General features: G+C 44.2%; 1 protein-coding gene across 1 annotated transcript in view; it reads right to left on the reverse strand.

Annotated features, from left to right (window-relative positions):
* Positions 1-1504: 1504 nt before the first annotated feature.
* The window catches only part of kctd6a (potassium channel tetramerization domain containing 6a), a 30127-nt gene continuing 12576 nt past the window's right edge, over positions 1505-19055 (reverse strand). The window contains exons 5-6 of the mRNA XM_003447659.5: positions 2146-2304; positions 1505-2005 (exon numbers count right to left, since the gene is read on the reverse strand). Coding sequence (XP_003447707.1) covers positions 1895-2005; positions 2146-2304 — 270 coding nt within the window. The 3' untranslated portion in view covers positions 1505-1894. The remainder of the gene's footprint in view (positions 2006-2145; positions 2305-19055) is intronic.

Below are 19055 nucleotides of genomic sequence, written 5' to 3' on the forward strand. Positions count from 1 at the left end.
TGGTGCGTCTAGGTTGGACTACTGTAATTCATTATTATCAGGATGTCCTATGACTCCCTGAAAAGCTTTCAGTTGATCTAAAATACTGCAACCAGAGTAATGACCAGGACTAGAAAGAGAGCGCATATCTCACCCTGTATTCGCTTCCCTTCGTTGGCTCCTTCCAATCCAAAAATTTTTTTAAAATCCTGCTCCTCACATATGAGGTCTTCAATAATAAGGCTTTTAAGGTCCAACCCTACTTCCCTACTTTTAAGATCAGCCTTAAAACGTTCGTTTTTGATAAAGCATATAGTTAGGGATGGATCAGGTGACCTTTAATCCTCCCTTAGTTATGCTGCACTGACTGTTTCTTCTTCAGTCACCTTTTTCACTCACAATGTGTTCATTCACAGATGTGTTTATACCTCTCTGCATTTAATCATTAGTTGTTATTAATCTCTGGCTCTCATCCACATCACGTGTTTGTCCTTTCTTCCTCCCCTCACCCCCAACCAGTCATGGGAGATGAGCGCCGCTCCCTGAGCCTGGTTCTGCTGGAAGTTTCTTCCTTTTAAGAGAGTTTTTCCTTCGCATGGTACCAAAGCGCTTGCACATAGGGTTGTTTATGATTGTTGGGGTTTTTTCTGTTTTCTTTGTATTATTGTAAAGCACCTGGAGGCAACCACTGTTGCACGATATATTTTTAAAAAAAAAATGGAATTGAACTAAATAGAAAACTGAATTAATCACCAGCGCCGTGTCCTCTGGGTTAAAGAGGGAGACCTTCCAGCATGTTACCAGCATTCAGTTCAAAAGGTAGACTCTCTGATGATATTGGGGTACATAAGTGCACACGGTATGGGCAGCTTGCATTTTTTGGAAGGAACTATGAATGCTGAAAGGTATATAAAGGTTTCCCTATAGAGAAAATATGGCACATCATTAAACAAAAAATACGTTAAAGACAACCACAAACTCTTCAGCAGCTAGAAACCTATATGAGGCAAGAATGGGAATTCCAACACCAAATCTCCAGACTCATAACCTCGATGCCCAGACGTCTTCAAGCAGTTTTGAAAAGAAGAGAAGATGATACACCATGGTAAACATGCCCCTGCCCCAACTTTGAGACCAGTAGCAAGCATCAAATTTGAAATGAGCTAATTTTGTGCATAAGATTGTAAAACTTCTCAGTTTGTTATTTAAACACTTGTTATATAATTTATATTCTGTTGTGGATAAAATATTGGCTCATGTGATTTTAAACTCTTTTAGTTTTCATTTTGTTCAAATTTAAAGTTTAGAAACCCCCCCAAAAAACTAAAACCTAATTCTGACCAATTTTAATAACACAAAACAGACCTTTTTTTTAAAAAAAATTTTAATTTGTAGTGAACAATGACAGACAACCAATTTTCGACCCCACTGACATGCCAAAACTGTATCCAACACTCACAATGTACTCAAAGGTATGATGAAGCATTCAAGGTATTTGATAACTAAACACCTGCATTTAAAACCATGAATATTAATCTGCTACTATAATCATTTTCAATCTTCTGGTTTACTCCAGATTACTGAAGTCCAACACCGAGAAAGTGACGTGATAAGTAGACAGTCATAGATCCAGCTCATCTCAAAAGGTGCTGGAGGGTCAAACACCAACAGATTCCACATGCTTGAAGTCTGTCTGTAAACGTTTGTCCATTGGGTGTTTGTTTTAAAGCAGTAGTACTATTTATTGAAGTCCTCATGATGTCAGTGACCTCACTTTGTGCTTTAACTTTGAGTGGATTAAGTCAAAAACACAAAACATACAATGTTTTCACAAAACAACAAACAAAAAAGTTTCTGTCGGTGTCTGATGACACATTACATATCTGTAATGTAAATCAATCCTTTGTTTCATCCATCACTCATCGACTTTGCGAGCTCGGCGGCAGAATGTCCAATGATGCTCCACTGTGTTCTCATTAGCCCGTTCACTCATGTGATGAACACGCGTGTTGCGTATCGTAAACCCCTGAAACATGAAGATGGACACAAAGTCATAGCACCAATTAAATCCAATTATATTAATGATTATATTTGGTTTTTAATACTTTGAATTCTTCCAAGGTAATTTACACAATGCTAGCGGTGAGCTAAAAAAAATGGACTCACAGATTTGGAGATGAAGTCGAGGAGGTGGACACGGAGGCTGACCTCCTGTTGGTGGTCACATGGCCCGAAGGTGAAGGACACCTGGTAATCTCTGGTGTCCATCATGTGTTTGTTCCATTTTGTGAAACTGCAGGAGATTGACTCCAGCATTGCATGGACCTGGAGAAAGAGAGAACTGTGTGAGTGGTTAAACTTTAACACCATCTCCACCAATTATGAGATTTTCTGGAGCAAATATGAAGACATTGACTCATCAATAGCGACAAAGCTTTCACCAAGGTAGGAGAGGATGTTGAGGTTGTTACATATGTACAAAAGTACAGCTGTGCATCGTCAGCATAGCAATAGGAGAAGCCCTTGAAGCAGTTTAGTAGATGATCCAGGGTAATATGTATAAAGAAAACAGAACTGGATCACGGACTGAGGTCCTGAGGTACCCCTCACATGGCAGGCACAGATGAGGACAATGTAGTTATTAATAAGAATTCTGATGGATCTTTTAACTGAGTATGATCAGAGTCTTTGAATAGTGAGTTGCATCAGTGGGGACCCAGAATGCGGGCTCGACATGTTGTTCATAAAGACTTCAGAGTAAAAATGTATACATAATATAATTATACAAAGTGCTAACAGAAAACCTTACAGTGCCCGCCTTCTTGACACACTGTATTTAAATTTGTGTATCACAGTCAAAGCTGCTGTTGTTAATTTAATTTTTCAACATTGTATGCTAACCAACCCCAGTCGCAACTTACCGTAGAATTTTTGTTATTATTGATGGAATATATATTTTTAAATTATTATTATATTTTGTATCTGTTAGATTTTCTTCATTGTGTTGTCAGTAATTCCACAATAACTCAGACTGAAAATAATCTTAATGACAAATTAATTTAAGACTTTCAAAAGAAAGGATGCGATTGTCATGTGACTCTCAGTATTGTCAGCTGACATCAGAATGATTCGGTGGACGAGCATGAGGTTTGTTTAGAAAATACATTTCTCACTTAATAGTTTAAACATGAAATATTCACACACAAAAAAAAACACAAGTTACAAAAATTCACAAATATGCTCTTTGAATCTTAAATATACCTATATATCACAAAAACAGCTAGCCATTTACCTTATTGTTGTGCACTTATCATTTTATTACAGCAGTGGATAAATATGTTTAAACGGACCACAAAGCTACAGGCCGTAATGTTATATTTCATTCAACCAGCAAAAGTTTATTTTCTAATTCCATAACATTAGGATAAAATTATAAATAATTTTTTTGTTCCTGGTTAATATTAAGTGTTTGATGCCTAACTGTCAACTGGTCATATGTCCAAAAACTACAAATTCATTCATCTTCAAATTCACGTTTTTATAGAGTGATCTTCTGTGGGAGAAGCCGATCACATAATGTATGAATTTCCTTTGGGATTAATAACACTATGAAAAAAATCAACTAACATGTTTTACTCCACAGCTGAAATTGATTTCTGCATGGTAATACCTTACTATCTAGTTTTTTGACTTCTTACTTTCTTAAAAGTGCATCCCTGGCTAGTGTATATTGCTAACTTCCAGGAACAATTGCGAGACTCTATGATACACCATTGCCCTTAAAAAAAATAATTAAAAATTGGTCCACTAGAATGAACGGAGAAGATGCGACTCTCTATTCAACATCTCTGAGTATAAACCCATTTGAGAGCGGTGCCAGAGATCCCAGCTTTGTAAATCTGTCTAGATCTGTCAGTGGTGTCTAAAACTAAAGATAAGTTTTAGAGGACTAAAATGGAATATTCACCCTTACCTGGGTTCAAAAGAATATCATTAGCAATTTTTTAATACGGTAATACTGTTTCAGTGCTATGGTTTCACTGGTAACCAGACTTGAATTTATCAAAGATATTGTTTCCCTGACAGGTTTATCAAGAATTTTTTAATTGAATGCAAGTTTAGAAATGGTTCTGTAATTGGGATCTAGAAAGTGTTTTTAAGCAGAGGGAAGACAATGTTTTGCAGTAATTTGGAATGCAGCCAGATGAAAGGAAATGATTTATTTTAGACTAGGAAAGATGACTGGCAGAACATCATTAATAAATTTAGGAGGGATGTCAGCTTGGAAGGAATAAGTACCTATGTGGGAGACTATATTTTAAGGAGATCTTGGAAATCAGATAAAACTTGGAAAATACAACTTGATGAGACAGTTGATCAGATGAAAAGGATCAAGACTTTTCTATTGTCTTCTACGGCAATGAATCTGATCTGTCTGGCTTTTATCAGAGCTATGCTATCGAGAACTGATGAACATACACTAAATTAAAAAAAATTAAATAAAATTAGATGTTGATATGGGCAGATTGAAAAAAAGAGCTGAAAACCTAGCTGCTGAATTCTCATTAATGATACAAGACTGAGGAGTTTGCTTCTGGGAAAACTGGGAAGAACACTGGCTCTGAAAAAAAAAAATTATACAGTCGTGTGAAATACAATAAAATTATGCAGTCAAATGAAATATTCTTAATTGTGCTGGGATTAAGAATATCTATTTTTAGACTTCAAACTCCCATCTCCTCCTCTGAAGTCCATTTCTCATCTTAAACACTGAACAACATAACAGGTTTTTAATGATCAGATTGATCGGCAGAGAAACAATGCAACAAATACGACAGAATTAACATGAAGCTAGACATAGCTTCATTGTTTGATCATAACCATTTAATATTCAAACAACTTGTCAATCAAATATCATATTGAAACAAAAAGAAAAAAAAGACATGCATTTAATTTCTCCACTTCATTAATCCAACAGATAGTTCTCTCTTTGAGGAGCCAGTCTGACTGAAGCTCTGTGCAGCCATCTGTCCTACAACAGAGCACTTTCTGCTGTCACACCACACCCACTGGGGAGATAATGTCAATGTTTCACCCATGTTTGCTGAGAGAGTGAAGATTTATTGCTGTGGAAGCCTTGAAGCAAAAATGTAATTCTCAAAATAACAATGACGCTTTTTTGAGGAGTTGAGCAACAAAACTTGTCACACAAGTACATTTTAGTCCCCTGAAGGTTCTAATCTATATCAGATATTATGATGTCATCGTATTGCCTAGCAACGATCTAGCAATGAGTTAAAATTACCTGTGTTTAGCTTTTATACATCTATAATGCCTTATAAAGAAAGTTTATCTTATGACAATAACACCCTCCATCCATCTAAGGCTACGTCCACACGTACCCGGGTATTTTTGAAAACGCAGATTTTTCTATGCGTTTGCACCTTTCGTCCACACGTAAACGGCATTTTCGGTCACTGAAAACCGAGATTTCTAAAAACGCCTGCCAGGGTGGATATTTTCGAAAACTCCGTTTTTGCATTTACGTGTGGACGAGAAAAACGGAGAAAACGTAGCGTCAAAGGTGTGCGCCTTTTTTGACGTCACACTGTGAGCCACGTTATTGTTTCGGTTAAATGAATTTCTACAATACTGTTACTGTTACTCTCTGCAGTGTTTAAATGATTACATATACACACACAGTTACTGTCCCTCCACACATACGACTCGGTTCTGCTTCTATGCCCCATCTTTGTTTACTATTTCCCACCGAGGCTTCTAGACTTCTGATTGGCCAACATTTCTACACGGTTAGGAATATATCGCCACCTGTTGTTTTGGCATGTTCCTAGCAGCGTTTTCCTTCATTTCTGCGTTTACGTATGGACGGGATTATTTTTTAAAACGAAAACGGAAAATCTCAGTTTTCAAAAATACCCGTGTACGTGTGGACGTAACCTAAATCAGGGGTCCCCAACTCCAGGCCTCGAGGGCCGGTGTCCTGCAGTTTTTAGATGTGTCCGTGATCCAACACAGCTGATTCAAATGGCTAAATTACCTCCTCAACATGTCTTGCCATTCTCCAGAGGCCTGGTAATGAACTAATCATTTGATTCAGGTGTGTAGACCCAGGGTGAGATCTAAAACCTGCAGGACACCAGCCCTCGAGGCCTGGAGTTGGGGACCCCTGATCTAAATCAACAGCTTCACCTCAGCTGTCCCCTCCTGGTGACACTCCTGCAACACCAATCCATCTGTAAAGCTCCAGTTTCCCTCTCCCCTCTTGAACAAGACCCAGAGATATTTAAACTCCTCTGCTTGGGGGAGCAGCTCATCCCTGACCTGGAGTGGACACCTATCCCTTTCCTGCTGAGGAAGCCTAATTTTTAATCCACAAAAGCTGAATTATGCATGGTATATTATGATGCAATCACATTGCCTGGTAATCACCTAGCAACTGCCTTCTTATTGCCTTTATGCATCTACAACAGCTCACAAAAACATCTTGTTTTTTCTTTTTTTTGTATAATTTCAACAACTTCTCATTTATATCTACAAAATTTGAATTATAGACTTTTAGCAGGCTATAATGTACATGTTTGCTAAAACAGCTGGACACTTGAGTTAAAACTCTTTCTCTTGACATTGATTAATCTCTTAAAACTAATTTCTGTTCATCAGAATTACATATTTAGAGTTTTTGTCCTCATTTACACAAGTAACTCAACACTTCTGGCTCTTTTAGTATTCATGAATCTATGAATATAACATCAGCCACCGACTCCTTCGCTTCCTTCCCCACCTCCAGAGCTTTCCTCTGCTTCTGTGAGCCCCTCTCACAAGTTTCAAGCCACATGAAGGGAGACTCAGTGCCAGTCTACACTGCTGAAGTGTGCCTTTCATTAAGCAGGCAAGGAAAAACCTGAAGCAAAATGTGAAAATCAGGAGGTCACAAATAGCAGAAAGAGTGTTGTTCTAGGAGTCAGGGTAAAACGGTTTAACACTTCTAGGAAAGCTTTAACTGCACACATAAGGTATCGTCAGTTCACCCATCTGTAAGGTGCTTTCACATGGGCTGTGATTTGAAACATGTTATTTTCATTGGTTTCCACCTTGCAACGATGGTCTGGTGCTGAGTCAAGTGCAACTGCAGCACAGCTTGGGAGATCCTGTGGATTTGAAGTTTGCCATCAGTATCATGGCATACAAAAAGGCACCTAGCCAAGCTAATTTTATAAGTCTGAATTACCAAAATTACACAACACATGTTGAGTTTGTATCGAGACCACAGGAGGAAAAGCCTTCCTTGAAAGGGTTTGCATTAAAATGAAATATACACAACAAGTGTGCTAACAGTCCTTGAGAAATGTACATAAACAAAGCGTAGATGTGTTATGAACAATGTGTGGATCCCAATATAGAGGTTTCAAACCTTTACAGTTCAGATTTCAGCACTCTTTCACCTCTTATTCCCTTTGAACATGATGGTGCAATTTGTTGCCAAACTGAATTGTGGATTGTGGAGTTGGGAAATGATTAACTTTTCTAACAGGATCCAATCAAATCAAGTTATGAAAATCCCTTACAGAATAGAGAAGATGTTGGTTTTGCGGCCTGTTAGCCGCCCTGTAATTGCCCTGTTGTACATGAACACAGTAACAGTTTATCTCATTCTAACTGCTGACTAATGGTCTATTAGTTTGCCTTGTAAGTAATTTGTTGCTGTTGTCGAGGGTTGAACCAATGTGGCAGAGCAAACCTGGGCACTGAACAGCCTCTGGGCTACAGATAATAGAAAATTAGGATTAACGTATAAATTTAAAACATGTATTTAAAATTTTGTAGGAAAAAGCAAAAAATACTGTTAGCTGCTACTCCTCAGTCTCCTAGGTCATTTGCAGAAAAGTTGACCTCTGACTTTGAACTTGAGGTCAAGGTCACTGAGATTCAAACTCATCCAAGATTTTTAGTAGTTGCGTCTATGGTACGGATTTCAAAATCCTACGTCATCTCATTCTCAAGTTACTGCATTCACAAACTTGGGTGTCCACGCTGTCCACCTGCCCAGTTGGGTCATGAAAATGCGCCATCAATTCTCTTATGATTATGGCTCAGGGGAAAGGTAGACCCAGGACAGGCTGGAGAAATTATATCTCTTGGCTGGCCTGGGAACGCCTTGGTGTTTCCCCAGATAAGCTGGAGGAGGTGGCTGGGAAAAGGGAGGCCTGGGCTTCCCTGTTTAGGCTGCTGCCCCTGCAACCTGGCCCCGTAAAAGCATAAGAAGTTAGATGAAAGCAAGAGTATTTCCTTGTCAGAAGAGTGTGAGAATCTCCGGCATGTTCATCACAAATGGAATGGGGGGGATGGAAATAAGGAAAGTTGTTGTGCCTGTTAAAGCGTAGAATCAAATAAAAACAGTTATGTATGCATTCCAGTGCTAAAAGATTAATAAAAAATTAATAGTGTTTGTGAGAAAAGGAGAAGTGATTTCTGTTTGTATGTAACTTAAGACTTTTTAGGGGAAGTTGAGCTGCAACATTGTTGGGTGGAGTGGAAGAAAGGAAATGCACTAAAACTGCAAGTCATGCCAGTGCGTCAAGAGTAAAGGGTGGACCTGAGGAGGAACATGACATGTCCGTAGATGGTGTTTCCGCCCGGTAAATGTCTAGACACATGTCTAGACATGTCTAGACACATGTCTAGACAGGTCCGTAAAGGTGTATAAAATTGAGAGGCAGAGGCAGAAAAGCACTTTTTCCTCTAGTCCCGAGCCGATGAGTAGGATGTGAAGAGACCGAAGATCCGCGGTGAGAAAACTTCGAGCGAGGGACGACAGAGGAGAAGTCATAGCCCTTCACTGTGGATCGACTGATTGGATTATGAATTTTGGACTGCCTACTCATCGTATGCCGAGTTGGGATCAGAGTCAAGAAGGTGAAGTCGGGGAGCCTTGTACTGGGCTACACTTTATCTTTCCTTTGGACTTCTTCCAACACAGCGGGGAACTGGATTCTATCAGTCCGCACGAGGACCCTCCTTCCCTCCAAAGAGAAAACCCACCTCAGGGTCCAGAGGCCACAGGAGGGACAGCGGGAACCCACAAGCAACTGTGCCAAGTAATACCCTACGGAAATGGCTTTAACTTTTGGCATCAGTCAGTCCGGGTGCACCTTAGAGAGATGAATGAAGAAACAGACACTGAGACCCTGAGTGAGAAAATTGAGGAAGCAATAAACTGAGGAGAAAAGTTTTATTCGCCGAAGACCTGTGATAAAGAGATTGTGGTGGTGATATCCAGTCCAAAAGAGATGAAAAGCAAAGAAAACATCTGCGGTTGGATAAAGTGGTGGAACATAACATTGAAGGCAAGGACCCAGGGGAGCGTCAGCACCTTGGTTAGCCCAGCAGAGAAGTATGACCCAGTAGTGAAGATGCTGGCTAGAGAGACAGATGTGGATTGTGTGTTACTAAATACCCACGTTAAAGCAGCACCGTGTTATAAGGAGTATGAAGAACCATTGAAGGAGCTTCACAAGTAGTAGTAGTCGAGACATCCAGCCAGCTAGATGAAGAGGAGAGCCCGGAGGAGAGTGAGGGAGAAGAACTTAGTCCCTCATCGGTGATCGCTGATAGCAGGAATTGGACAGGAGGAGCTCCCTGAATTCATGGAAGCTGAGGCAACGCCAGTGGTCAAGCGACTAAATGAAAGGGAGAGACAGCGGAAGCATGACCCCCAAGACTGGAGGGACAAGCTGAGCAGTCCCCGAGGGAGCAAAAGAGCTCCCAAACCCAGATGGAGTGAAAATATATCAACTGGAAGGGAGCCCGTGGGATCTAAACGGAGATGCGCTGCTCGTGTTCACGGACACTGACCTGAGGTTCTACAACAAGAAACTCAGAAGTGCCCTGCGAGAGGACATCGAGGGGTCGTGACAAGTGGAGCTGAACTGCCGTACTATGCTATAATCCATTTGCACATAGAAGAATATGCAACCCATGAGACAGTCCCTGGAGAACATTCCTCCTCAGCCAGTGAGTACCAACGGGAGATGGTAAAAATCCTGGAGAAAGGACTCGGCCAAGCCAATGTGATGGGCAGTAGAAGAGTAGTAATGTGCACCGACGGCCTGAGGTCCGGAGCCCTGCATTGGGAGGTCGCTGAAGGGGCAATGCTGGCTGCGGTACGACTATACTTGAAAGCAGCAAAAGCCTACAACACCATACAGGAGTTTGTGATGATCTCGTCCCCCTCACAGCAAGAGGAGCGATTGAGAAGAACACTAGCCGAACTAGAAGGAGGGCAGGAAGGGTTAAACCCGGTGAGAACGAAGAAACAGGCGAAAGAGGAGTCCCAACCTGTGCAGGCAACAGAAGAGTCAACGAACCCTGAAAAGGAGCCTCGCATTTCGACGGGAAGGAACAGCGGCTTTAAGACACCAAGAGTAAAGCCTCAAGAGGAGGAATTCAACGAAAGTGTGCTGAGGTTGTCGCATGACCTGAGCGGAGAAAAGCCTGGGACGAGCGGAATGGGACTACTGCCTCCTGCGAAGTTCACCCCACTTCAACGCGTAGAGAAGGACAGGAGCCTCAAAAGGGAAGACCCGGAGACTCAGCAGCAGGAAGGAGACGAATCAGAGGCTGAAAGTGACCCGGGAGAAGAGCAAGAGACTGAGGAGGCCAGCTTGCTATCGACGCCTGAACCAAGGGAATATAAGGAGTTAAGATCAGGAGCCTGGAAAGGCAATAAGAAACCGGTTGAGATGGTCAACGTGGGCAAAGCCAGCGAGAAGATGGCCCGTGAGATACAGTTCGGCCCAGTGGAAGATGGAAGAAGAGCTTATGTTCCTGAAGCAGGTCAGAGGGATTACCAGATCCCCAGTGTGTGAAGTGAAAAACTGGATGAGAAACAGAAGCTGGAAGTAACGGCAACTATAGGTGAGTGGGCTAACATACTAATGATGCCAGCCTACTAGGGCTGTTCGATATAACGATATATATCGGATGACGATATAAAAACGTCTATCGTTTCATTTTACGCTATCGTTTGTTTCGTGGTGTCGCAAAATAAACTGTTTACGGCAATATTTTTTCATTATTTTGATGGTCACTGTAGTGGCTATATTAATTTCCTAAAGTTCTCTCTTTCTCTTATATTTAATATAACCACACTACAGAAGGACAAGCGCTTGTTTTTATGCGTTGTCGTTAGCAACAATGACGGTAAAACCACCTCGTGTCCGCTTGTTTATTTTCCACATAAACCTTTCACAATAAAGCTCAAGATCCTGTTGAGACTTTTCAAAATAAACTGAATCACGTGAAAGATGCAGAGTATTTGCGGATGAGAAGCAAAAAAGAGCCGTCAGGTGCTAAAAAAATAAACCTTAGACTCAAACATTAGAACAGGCTTTTCCCCGCAGCACGCGGTGTAATAAATACTAACAAAGAAAACGGCGGCCGTTACAACCTATGTCTAAAAATGTATCGTTTCATGCATCACTTAAAACACTCAACTCCAGGTACGCGACGCCCAGCTGGAAACACTTCACGCAAGTCGAGCTGCCCGACGTTCACAGAATTTACAGAAAATGTTACATTTTTGTGATTTATATCGTTATCGGACGATAGATGTCTTAATATCGGGATATGAGATTTTGGTCATATCGCACAGCCCTACAGCCTACCCCACCTTAGTCGCGTGTAGGGACTTAACTGCAAACTTCAGGGCAGCGTATGTGGCAGTCGCCCATGACATGATGTTAAGAAGAATGAAGAAGGCAGCCTACCACTTTGCCCTGCAAACCTTAGAGAAAATGAAAAGAGACTTCTCGGACGAAGAAGAAGGAGAAGATTTGGAGCCGACAATCCATCACCCTACACCTAAGGAGGAACAACGAGGGAGCGGCCAGACCACCTTAACTGAGACGTAAGAGTTTCCAGAATTCAAGAAACTGAAGAACCTGGTTTGGGAAAGAAAGGAAGAGGAAAGTATAACCGAGTACTTGAGAGAGGTATGGCCTCTGGTAGAGAGCTGCACCAGTAACGACAGTGCCAGGAGGTTGTGGCTCACACACCTGACTTCACAACCCTTGAGTGCAAGGGAACCAGCAGTCAAGCATTATTAAAGATTGGTGCTGGAAGACTTGGATGACGAGGAGTTCCTGATCGCACGTGGTAGAGCTGGACTGGAGAATGGACAGACACTCTCACAGGTATGGCACATGCTGAAGGATTCCATCCCCCCAAAGAGGTATGTTAAGACTCTATGAGCCATCACGGAAGGGAGAAGAGGAGAGGTAGCCTTTGTAAGGATGCCAGCTGACATGACCTCTATCCGAGAATTGGAAGTTGAGGTGAAAAAGTACGACTTGGAGCAGAACGTCTATGAAGGGAAAAGGAAGAAAGGGGCTAAACAGCCTGTCAAAGCAGAGAAGCCAACACCAAGACCAACCCCTCCTGGGCCAACCAGAAGGCCGCCTGGGAGATCACAGGTCAGCCCATTAAAGCCACCTGAGCCAAGGCCACGAGCGACACTTGCAAAGAAAGGAGGTTACTTGCCCCCAGAAAAATACAGCAAACTCACACCAGAACAACGAGACACTCTCCGGGAAGCCCGTTGGGTGACATCCGGAGGGCTAAGCAAATGACGTCTCAAGAGGCGCAGGTGACCCTGGACAATGCCTACTGGGTCGGGGATGAAATCTACACGCTAGTGGATGGATCCCCATACCTGGTAGACACAGGGGCAGAGGTGTCAATGACCCGCAGAAGCCTCAAGAGAGAAGGACACCTGACTGTACAGTTTGCAAATGGATCGGTGGAGAAAAGGCCATACGAGTTTGGAAGGGTTTAGTATGGATTGAAGGACCCTATGACTTGATAACAGTGAAGGATATGAAAGAACTACAGAAACCAAAGAGGTGCCGCACAACGGTACAAAAGAGACTGAAAAATCTACAAACAAGACTGGTCAAAATGGGGCCAGGCCTGGAGGAAAAGACGGACAGCATGTAGTATAAACCAGTGGATGTTCCAGTCGTGCTGGAGCAAAAAGTGGAGGAAAGTAGCCTATCCTTGATGGGAAAAGAGAGGCTGAAACACATCCTTGCAAAGGCAAACATTGCAAGGTTCAAGAATGACTGCGGAGATTTGGGCCCGAAGTATGTACATGTTATCGAGGGAGGAGTGCATCCCCCAGTTCGACAATACCCGTTGAACCCTGGAGCGGTGGAAGAAATGGATATGATCGTGAAGGAACTATCAAGGCTGGGGATCATCAGAGAAGAGCCAAACCCGATAACGAACAGCCCTATTCAGGCGGTGAAGAAACCGGAGTCGGCTGGAGGGGGCTGGAGGCCTGTAATCAACTTCAAGGCACTTAACCGGTAGCCAACCGAGCCAGTTTAATTAACCCCCAAGGTGCGTTAAAAACCCTCCAGGTAAAGAAGTTCAAGTCCTGCCTGGACCTGGCAAATGGATTCTTTTCCCTGAGGCTGGCGAAGCAATCGCAAGGGAAAACAGCATTCACACACAAAGGGAAAGCCTATGTGTGGCAGCGTCTTCCACAAGGGTACAAGAATTCACCGAATGTGTTTCAGTCAGCAGTAATGGAAATTTTGGCTGCTTTGGAGGTGACAGTCTACATAGACGACGTGTTTATTGCCGATGACACTGAGGACGAACACCTGGACAAGTTGCAGATGGTAGTGGAGCGAATTATAGCAGCAGGACTCAAACTTAACCTCAAGAAGTGCCAGCTTGGGCAGTTTCAGGTTAAGTACCTGGGGTTCCAAGTATCCACAGACCTGGGATTGTCGGAAGGATTCAGAGAGAAGCTGGACCAGATTCGCCCACCAACATCAGAAAAACCAGGCACAGAGAAACCGCAGAAATCGGAAGAAACTACAACACCAACAGATGAATGGATCATCTACACAGATAGTAACTACTGTGCCCAAGCGCTTACAGAACACCTCAACATCTGGGAGGAAAATGGATTTGAGAGTGCCAAGGGGAAGGCAGTGGCCCATAAAGATCTATAGAAAAAGATCGCTGAACTGAGAATGAGTATAGACTTGAAAGTAGTCCACCAAAGAGCCCACGTCAAGGAGGGGGCTCATTGGAGAGGAAACAATGAAGTGGATTGCTTCGTGCAACAAAGGAAAATAGTCTTTGTCGGGATTGAGAAGTGGGACGAGACACCCAGGGGCCGGGTAGTCCCAGAAGAGTCGGTGACAGGAGTTGTACAGGCGGTACACGACGAGTCCTAAAAGAATGCCGGGTATGTGGTCAATATAACGCCGGAAGAAGAGGACAGCGAGTCGGAGGCCTCACCATAAAGAGCACTATTCCATGGGGGTCAGTATGCATGGATGTTGCAGGACCAATGGGAGTAACAGGGAAAAAGGGAGAAAAATACCTGTTGGTGCTTGTGGATTCTATGTCAGGGGACGTACTGTAGTTACCAAGCCGGTAAGAAAGGCCAATGCAAACAGTGTGGTTGCAATGTTGGAACAGGTGTGCAGTGATCTGGGCGTGCCTAAAGAGTTGCGGACGAACAATGGGACGCACTTCCGCAATGCAAAAGTGGACCAATGGTGTCAACAAAATTAGGTGATTAGGATTTATTCTCCACCTTACACACCTCAGGCTAATGGCGTCGTGGAACGGACCATTGGGCTGGTGAAAAATTGGATAGGTAAGAATGCCAATTCCAAGGAGTGGAGCACTAAGACCCTGGAGATTGGGAGGGCCCTGAACGACCGGCCGAGAACAGGTCACCCCTCCCCAGCAGAGGAGCTGAATCTACGCCCATTTGTGATGTCAGAAGCTGGGAGGAGCTTGGAAAATAACAAAGAGGCTTCAGCCCAGAAGGTCCCATTCCACATAGGACAGAAGGTGTGGGTTAAGGCACGTGACCAACAACAAGACACTGCAGTGAAGGCCAAGTACGAGGGTTTGGACATAGTGGAGAAGATTTTGGACAGCAACACGGTTTTGCTAAAGAACAAAGGAATCCAGGGTGTGGAGCAGCTTAAGCCAATTTCAAACTAGAAGGAACCAGGAACCAAGATGGCCAAGAACACACAAGACCTACCACCCTACATCAGAATGGCCACTGTCTATGGGGGGGGGTTTAAAGAAGAACAGTGTCATGGCTCTGGGCAGGCAGAGCTTTGAAGATATTGAACTATGCGCAGATAGCATCTCCTCCTCATACGACAGGAATCCTAAGCTGGAAAGAACTGAAGAACACCTGTGTGGTATGTATGAAACCAACCACCCTGACGGTCCAATGGGAAGGACCGGGTCAGGAGAAGCCAATTAAAGCCCGAAGAACAACGGGGGAGTTTAAGGAAATGTACTACAAACCCATGAAGGTAATGGACGCTTATGTCTGTGGCATGTGCAGAGTGACCTGTTTGCCTAGACTGAAGATTGTCACGCAGTGGGATTTAAGAGGAACTCCAGTGGAACCCAGGGAATGTAGTTGTCGGTGGGACGGAGAACGTCTGCAGCAATGCAACATGTGCCTGCTGTGCACCAGGAATGGGAGACTGTTGGGCAGGCAAAAGGGTGGCAAGTGCGAAGGTATTTGGACCCCTGGAAATGCTGAAGTCGTCGGCCGGAGCTGAGGAGATATGGAGAGGGAGTGGAAGCTCAGAGAGACTGTCCACGATATGTGAGGAGCCTGGCGAACCGTCCGCGCCACAGATGAGCCTCTACCCTGGCAGAGAACTTGTGGGAGCCTGTGGGGGAGCTACAAGAGAAGACACCCAACACTCGTCACTTCTGGAGAAGACCATTAAGAAGTGCTGGCCTTATGACCCAAGTAATGGTCAGGTGGCTTGGCCACCACTCGCCACCACACAAGTCCCTCAGGTAATACGGGTGTATAGAGATCCGAAGTCACCGAACTACACCACGGGATTGGAGCAACTCCCCGATCTGACAAGAAGAGAAGCCCAAGAGAAAGGATGGGAAGGTCCTTGGGAGTTAACTCATTGGGGTAGGCCGATCGAAGAAGTGGTCAGAGACCTGCATCTCAAGTTGGAAGAATTACCAGAGGTACCGAGAGAAGAAGGAGCAAGACACACCAACTTACACTATAGTACCACCAGTCTGGACCTGGGGGAACCCGGGACCAAAAAGCAAAACCAAAAGTGCAGAATTCATAGTGGCACCGGAAGCATGGCACCGCAAAGGGGTGATGCAAGCCCCAGGAACCATAGCAAGCAGAGCAGCCCAGCCCACAATGTTGAACTAGACCCTGAGGGTACAAGTGGAAGTACAGATGGTAATGGCACCCTACGAAGGCGTGTACTCCCTGGGAGCAGACATCATAGTCTTGGGGGAAGTGACGCCCTTGGAGCGGGCACAGGAGGAGCCTAAAGAGAAGAAAAAGGGTGATGACAAGCTGAAGCCACGCAGAAGGTGGTTCCCGCGGAGCTGGAAGTTCAGCGGGAGGAAAAAGGAGAAGCAATAATTCGGAAGGCAAAAAGGGGACATGGCTACTGTGGTCACGAGAGTAAGAAAAAGAAGGTCAAGTTTTAAGCTGAAAGGTATCAATAGGTTTGACTGGCAATCCAGAGAGTGTACATAGGACTCCCAATGAAATCATTTGGTTGGATCACCCAAGGAGAGATTTTGAGCCCAAAGCTGGGTCCTGTGGTTCGGGAGGATATTTCTGCACCAACTGCGCGTACTGGAGAAACCCTGACCTAGCAAGACTGGAGCAGGAAGAGAAACCTGGGCAAGGTGAGACTAAAAGGGACCTGAACATGGACCCCTTGGTCTCAAGCTGGCTGTTACAATACAGTTGACCAGAGAGTGGGCTGGCGAACAAGTGGAAATATCAACCAGTGCCGGAGTATCCACCCAACGTGCCCTGGATTCTCAACGTGGCCTATGTGAAAGCAAGAGACTGGATGTTCAAACTGAGATGGAGCCCGAACTACGCAGATTCCTTACAACAACCATATATGGAGGTCTGGGTAGGATACGATGTAATCTGGACTAGTAGCCCCTTCATGAAAAGAAAGTTGGAGAAACGGGAACAAAACGAAGACCAACCGGTATGTAATAACCAGACTTTGAGCCTAAGAGTCACCAAGAAGAGGACCGACCGGGTAGGACGTGACTTCCCAAGTCACTTCGGGATTTCTATCCACGCCGAGTAATGGCATATAACAGCGTTAGCTGGGCTACTCAGACAGAGCTGGTAACAGAGGAAGGGCAACCCCTGTACACCGAAATGTGCATTGTGAGGCCTCGAGGGGAGGACATGGGCATGGCGATAGATGGACTTCTAACTTCAGGAGGAGCCATGGGAATAGGACCCCTGCCAAACCGGAGAAACTACTAGTTACCTCATGGAAATGGGTGTGGCGTGGGTTGGACCCTGCAATAAAAAAGTTCCCCTCTCCTCTAACTCAACAATTACAACAAGGCCGCGTGAGGAGACATCGCTGGGGCATAAGAGGAGGAGGAAAGCCACTCATAGCGCGCATAGAGGATACCAATAGGAACTTGGAAGAACCCTAAAATACCTGCAAATTGAAACTTGACATGAGCATGGAGATTGAAGAAAGAAAACCACAGCCAGATCAACGACCAAGGAAAGGAAAAACGGATTTTATGCTTCTGCCTAACGTTTAAAGTTTGTGCTAGACCATGAGAAGATTTAATCAGACCTGCTGGAATACAGAATCTGAAGAAGTGTACATACAATGGAGCAACCAAACTCTAGACAACACGACCAATCTGAAAAAACAATGGGACTATAATTTAACCCAAAATATAAAGGAGTGGAAAATAATACTTAATGTTACTAGCATGAAGGATAATGCCACACAAGCCTGGATGCACCAAGGTAATATTAGGCCATGGAATGATGAAAAGAAAGGATGTAAATGATAAAATCATCCCCTATGTGGCAGACCCAATTGTTTTGACAGCAGAAGGTCATGCGTTCAGGAAGAGTCTGTGTGAAGGCAGAGGAGGAGGAGCAATCGAAGCTTTAAAAGGCTAAGTGCGAGAGCGCCTGAGGCATTCTACTTCTGCTTTCCGTGGTAAGAGTTTCACTAGACCCTGACATCAGAGCAATTCACCCACAATGGCAAACAACACCACCGATGTTGTTTTGACCACCCCAATTCAAGTGAGTAAATTGGATTTTTGGCTTTTACTGGCGACATGGCTCTTCTATTGCTGCACTGGAGAGTGGGCTATCACCCAACCACTGAGGTTCTTGGCATTAATAACGGGCGCCATGAGAGTCGTTGTGATCAATATGGTACAGAAGAAATCTGATCTGGCCCTAGCATTCTTTGTCACCTACATTCTGGGGCGTCATAGGATTGACACTACTCGTCTGGGCCTTTTCCAAGGAGCAGTGGAGGTGGGATGGATGATCCTAGATGTAGCCTCGCTGTATGTTACAGTATTGAGATTTATCAACGTTGTTTATGAAGCTTTAATAGCCAGTGGCCTGCTATCCTATCTGCTCATGCTGGCCCTAGAGAAAAGAGGGAGAGGGCGTTGGCTACAAAGGATCGCCGCCATTACAGCATGGGGGATGGTATGGGCAGTTCTGTTGGCATTGCTCTGGTTTGAAAAGGTAACTCAACTCGTCCTGGTTGGGTGGTTGATGACTTATGGTGCGGTCTTCCCGAAGAGCGACCGAGCCATAAGCCCCGGAAATACACCCCCACCTGGGCTCAACTCTCCAGGGTTGGCGGCCCTCGCCCAGAGGCGCGCTCGACAACACACTTAGCACCGGCCCCTACAAACAGCTAGAAGCCTGCTTTGCTTTGCTATTATAAAGGAAAAAATGAAAAAGAAGACTCAGTGTTTTTCATATTTCAGACGGAACGCAACTGTATCCGGTGTGCCCTAGACCTATGACAAACTGGGTGTCTATGGGAAGTAGCTTCGGCCCTGTAGCCAGCTGTGGCTATGGCTGTGAATGGGTGAATGTAGTGTAAAGCGCTTTGGGGTTCTTAGGGACTAAGTAAAGCGCTATACAAATACAGGCCAAACTAGTCTCAACTTCACCTAACAGGGTAATACCCGTA

Source organism: Oreochromis niloticus, linkage group LG5 (genome assembly GCF_001858045.2).
Source record: "Oreochromis niloticus isolate F11D_XX linkage group LG5, O_niloticus_UMD_NMBU, whole genome shotgun sequence".
NCBI lineage: Eukaryota > Metazoa > Chordata > Actinopteri > Cichliformes > Cichlidae > Oreochromis > Oreochromis niloticus.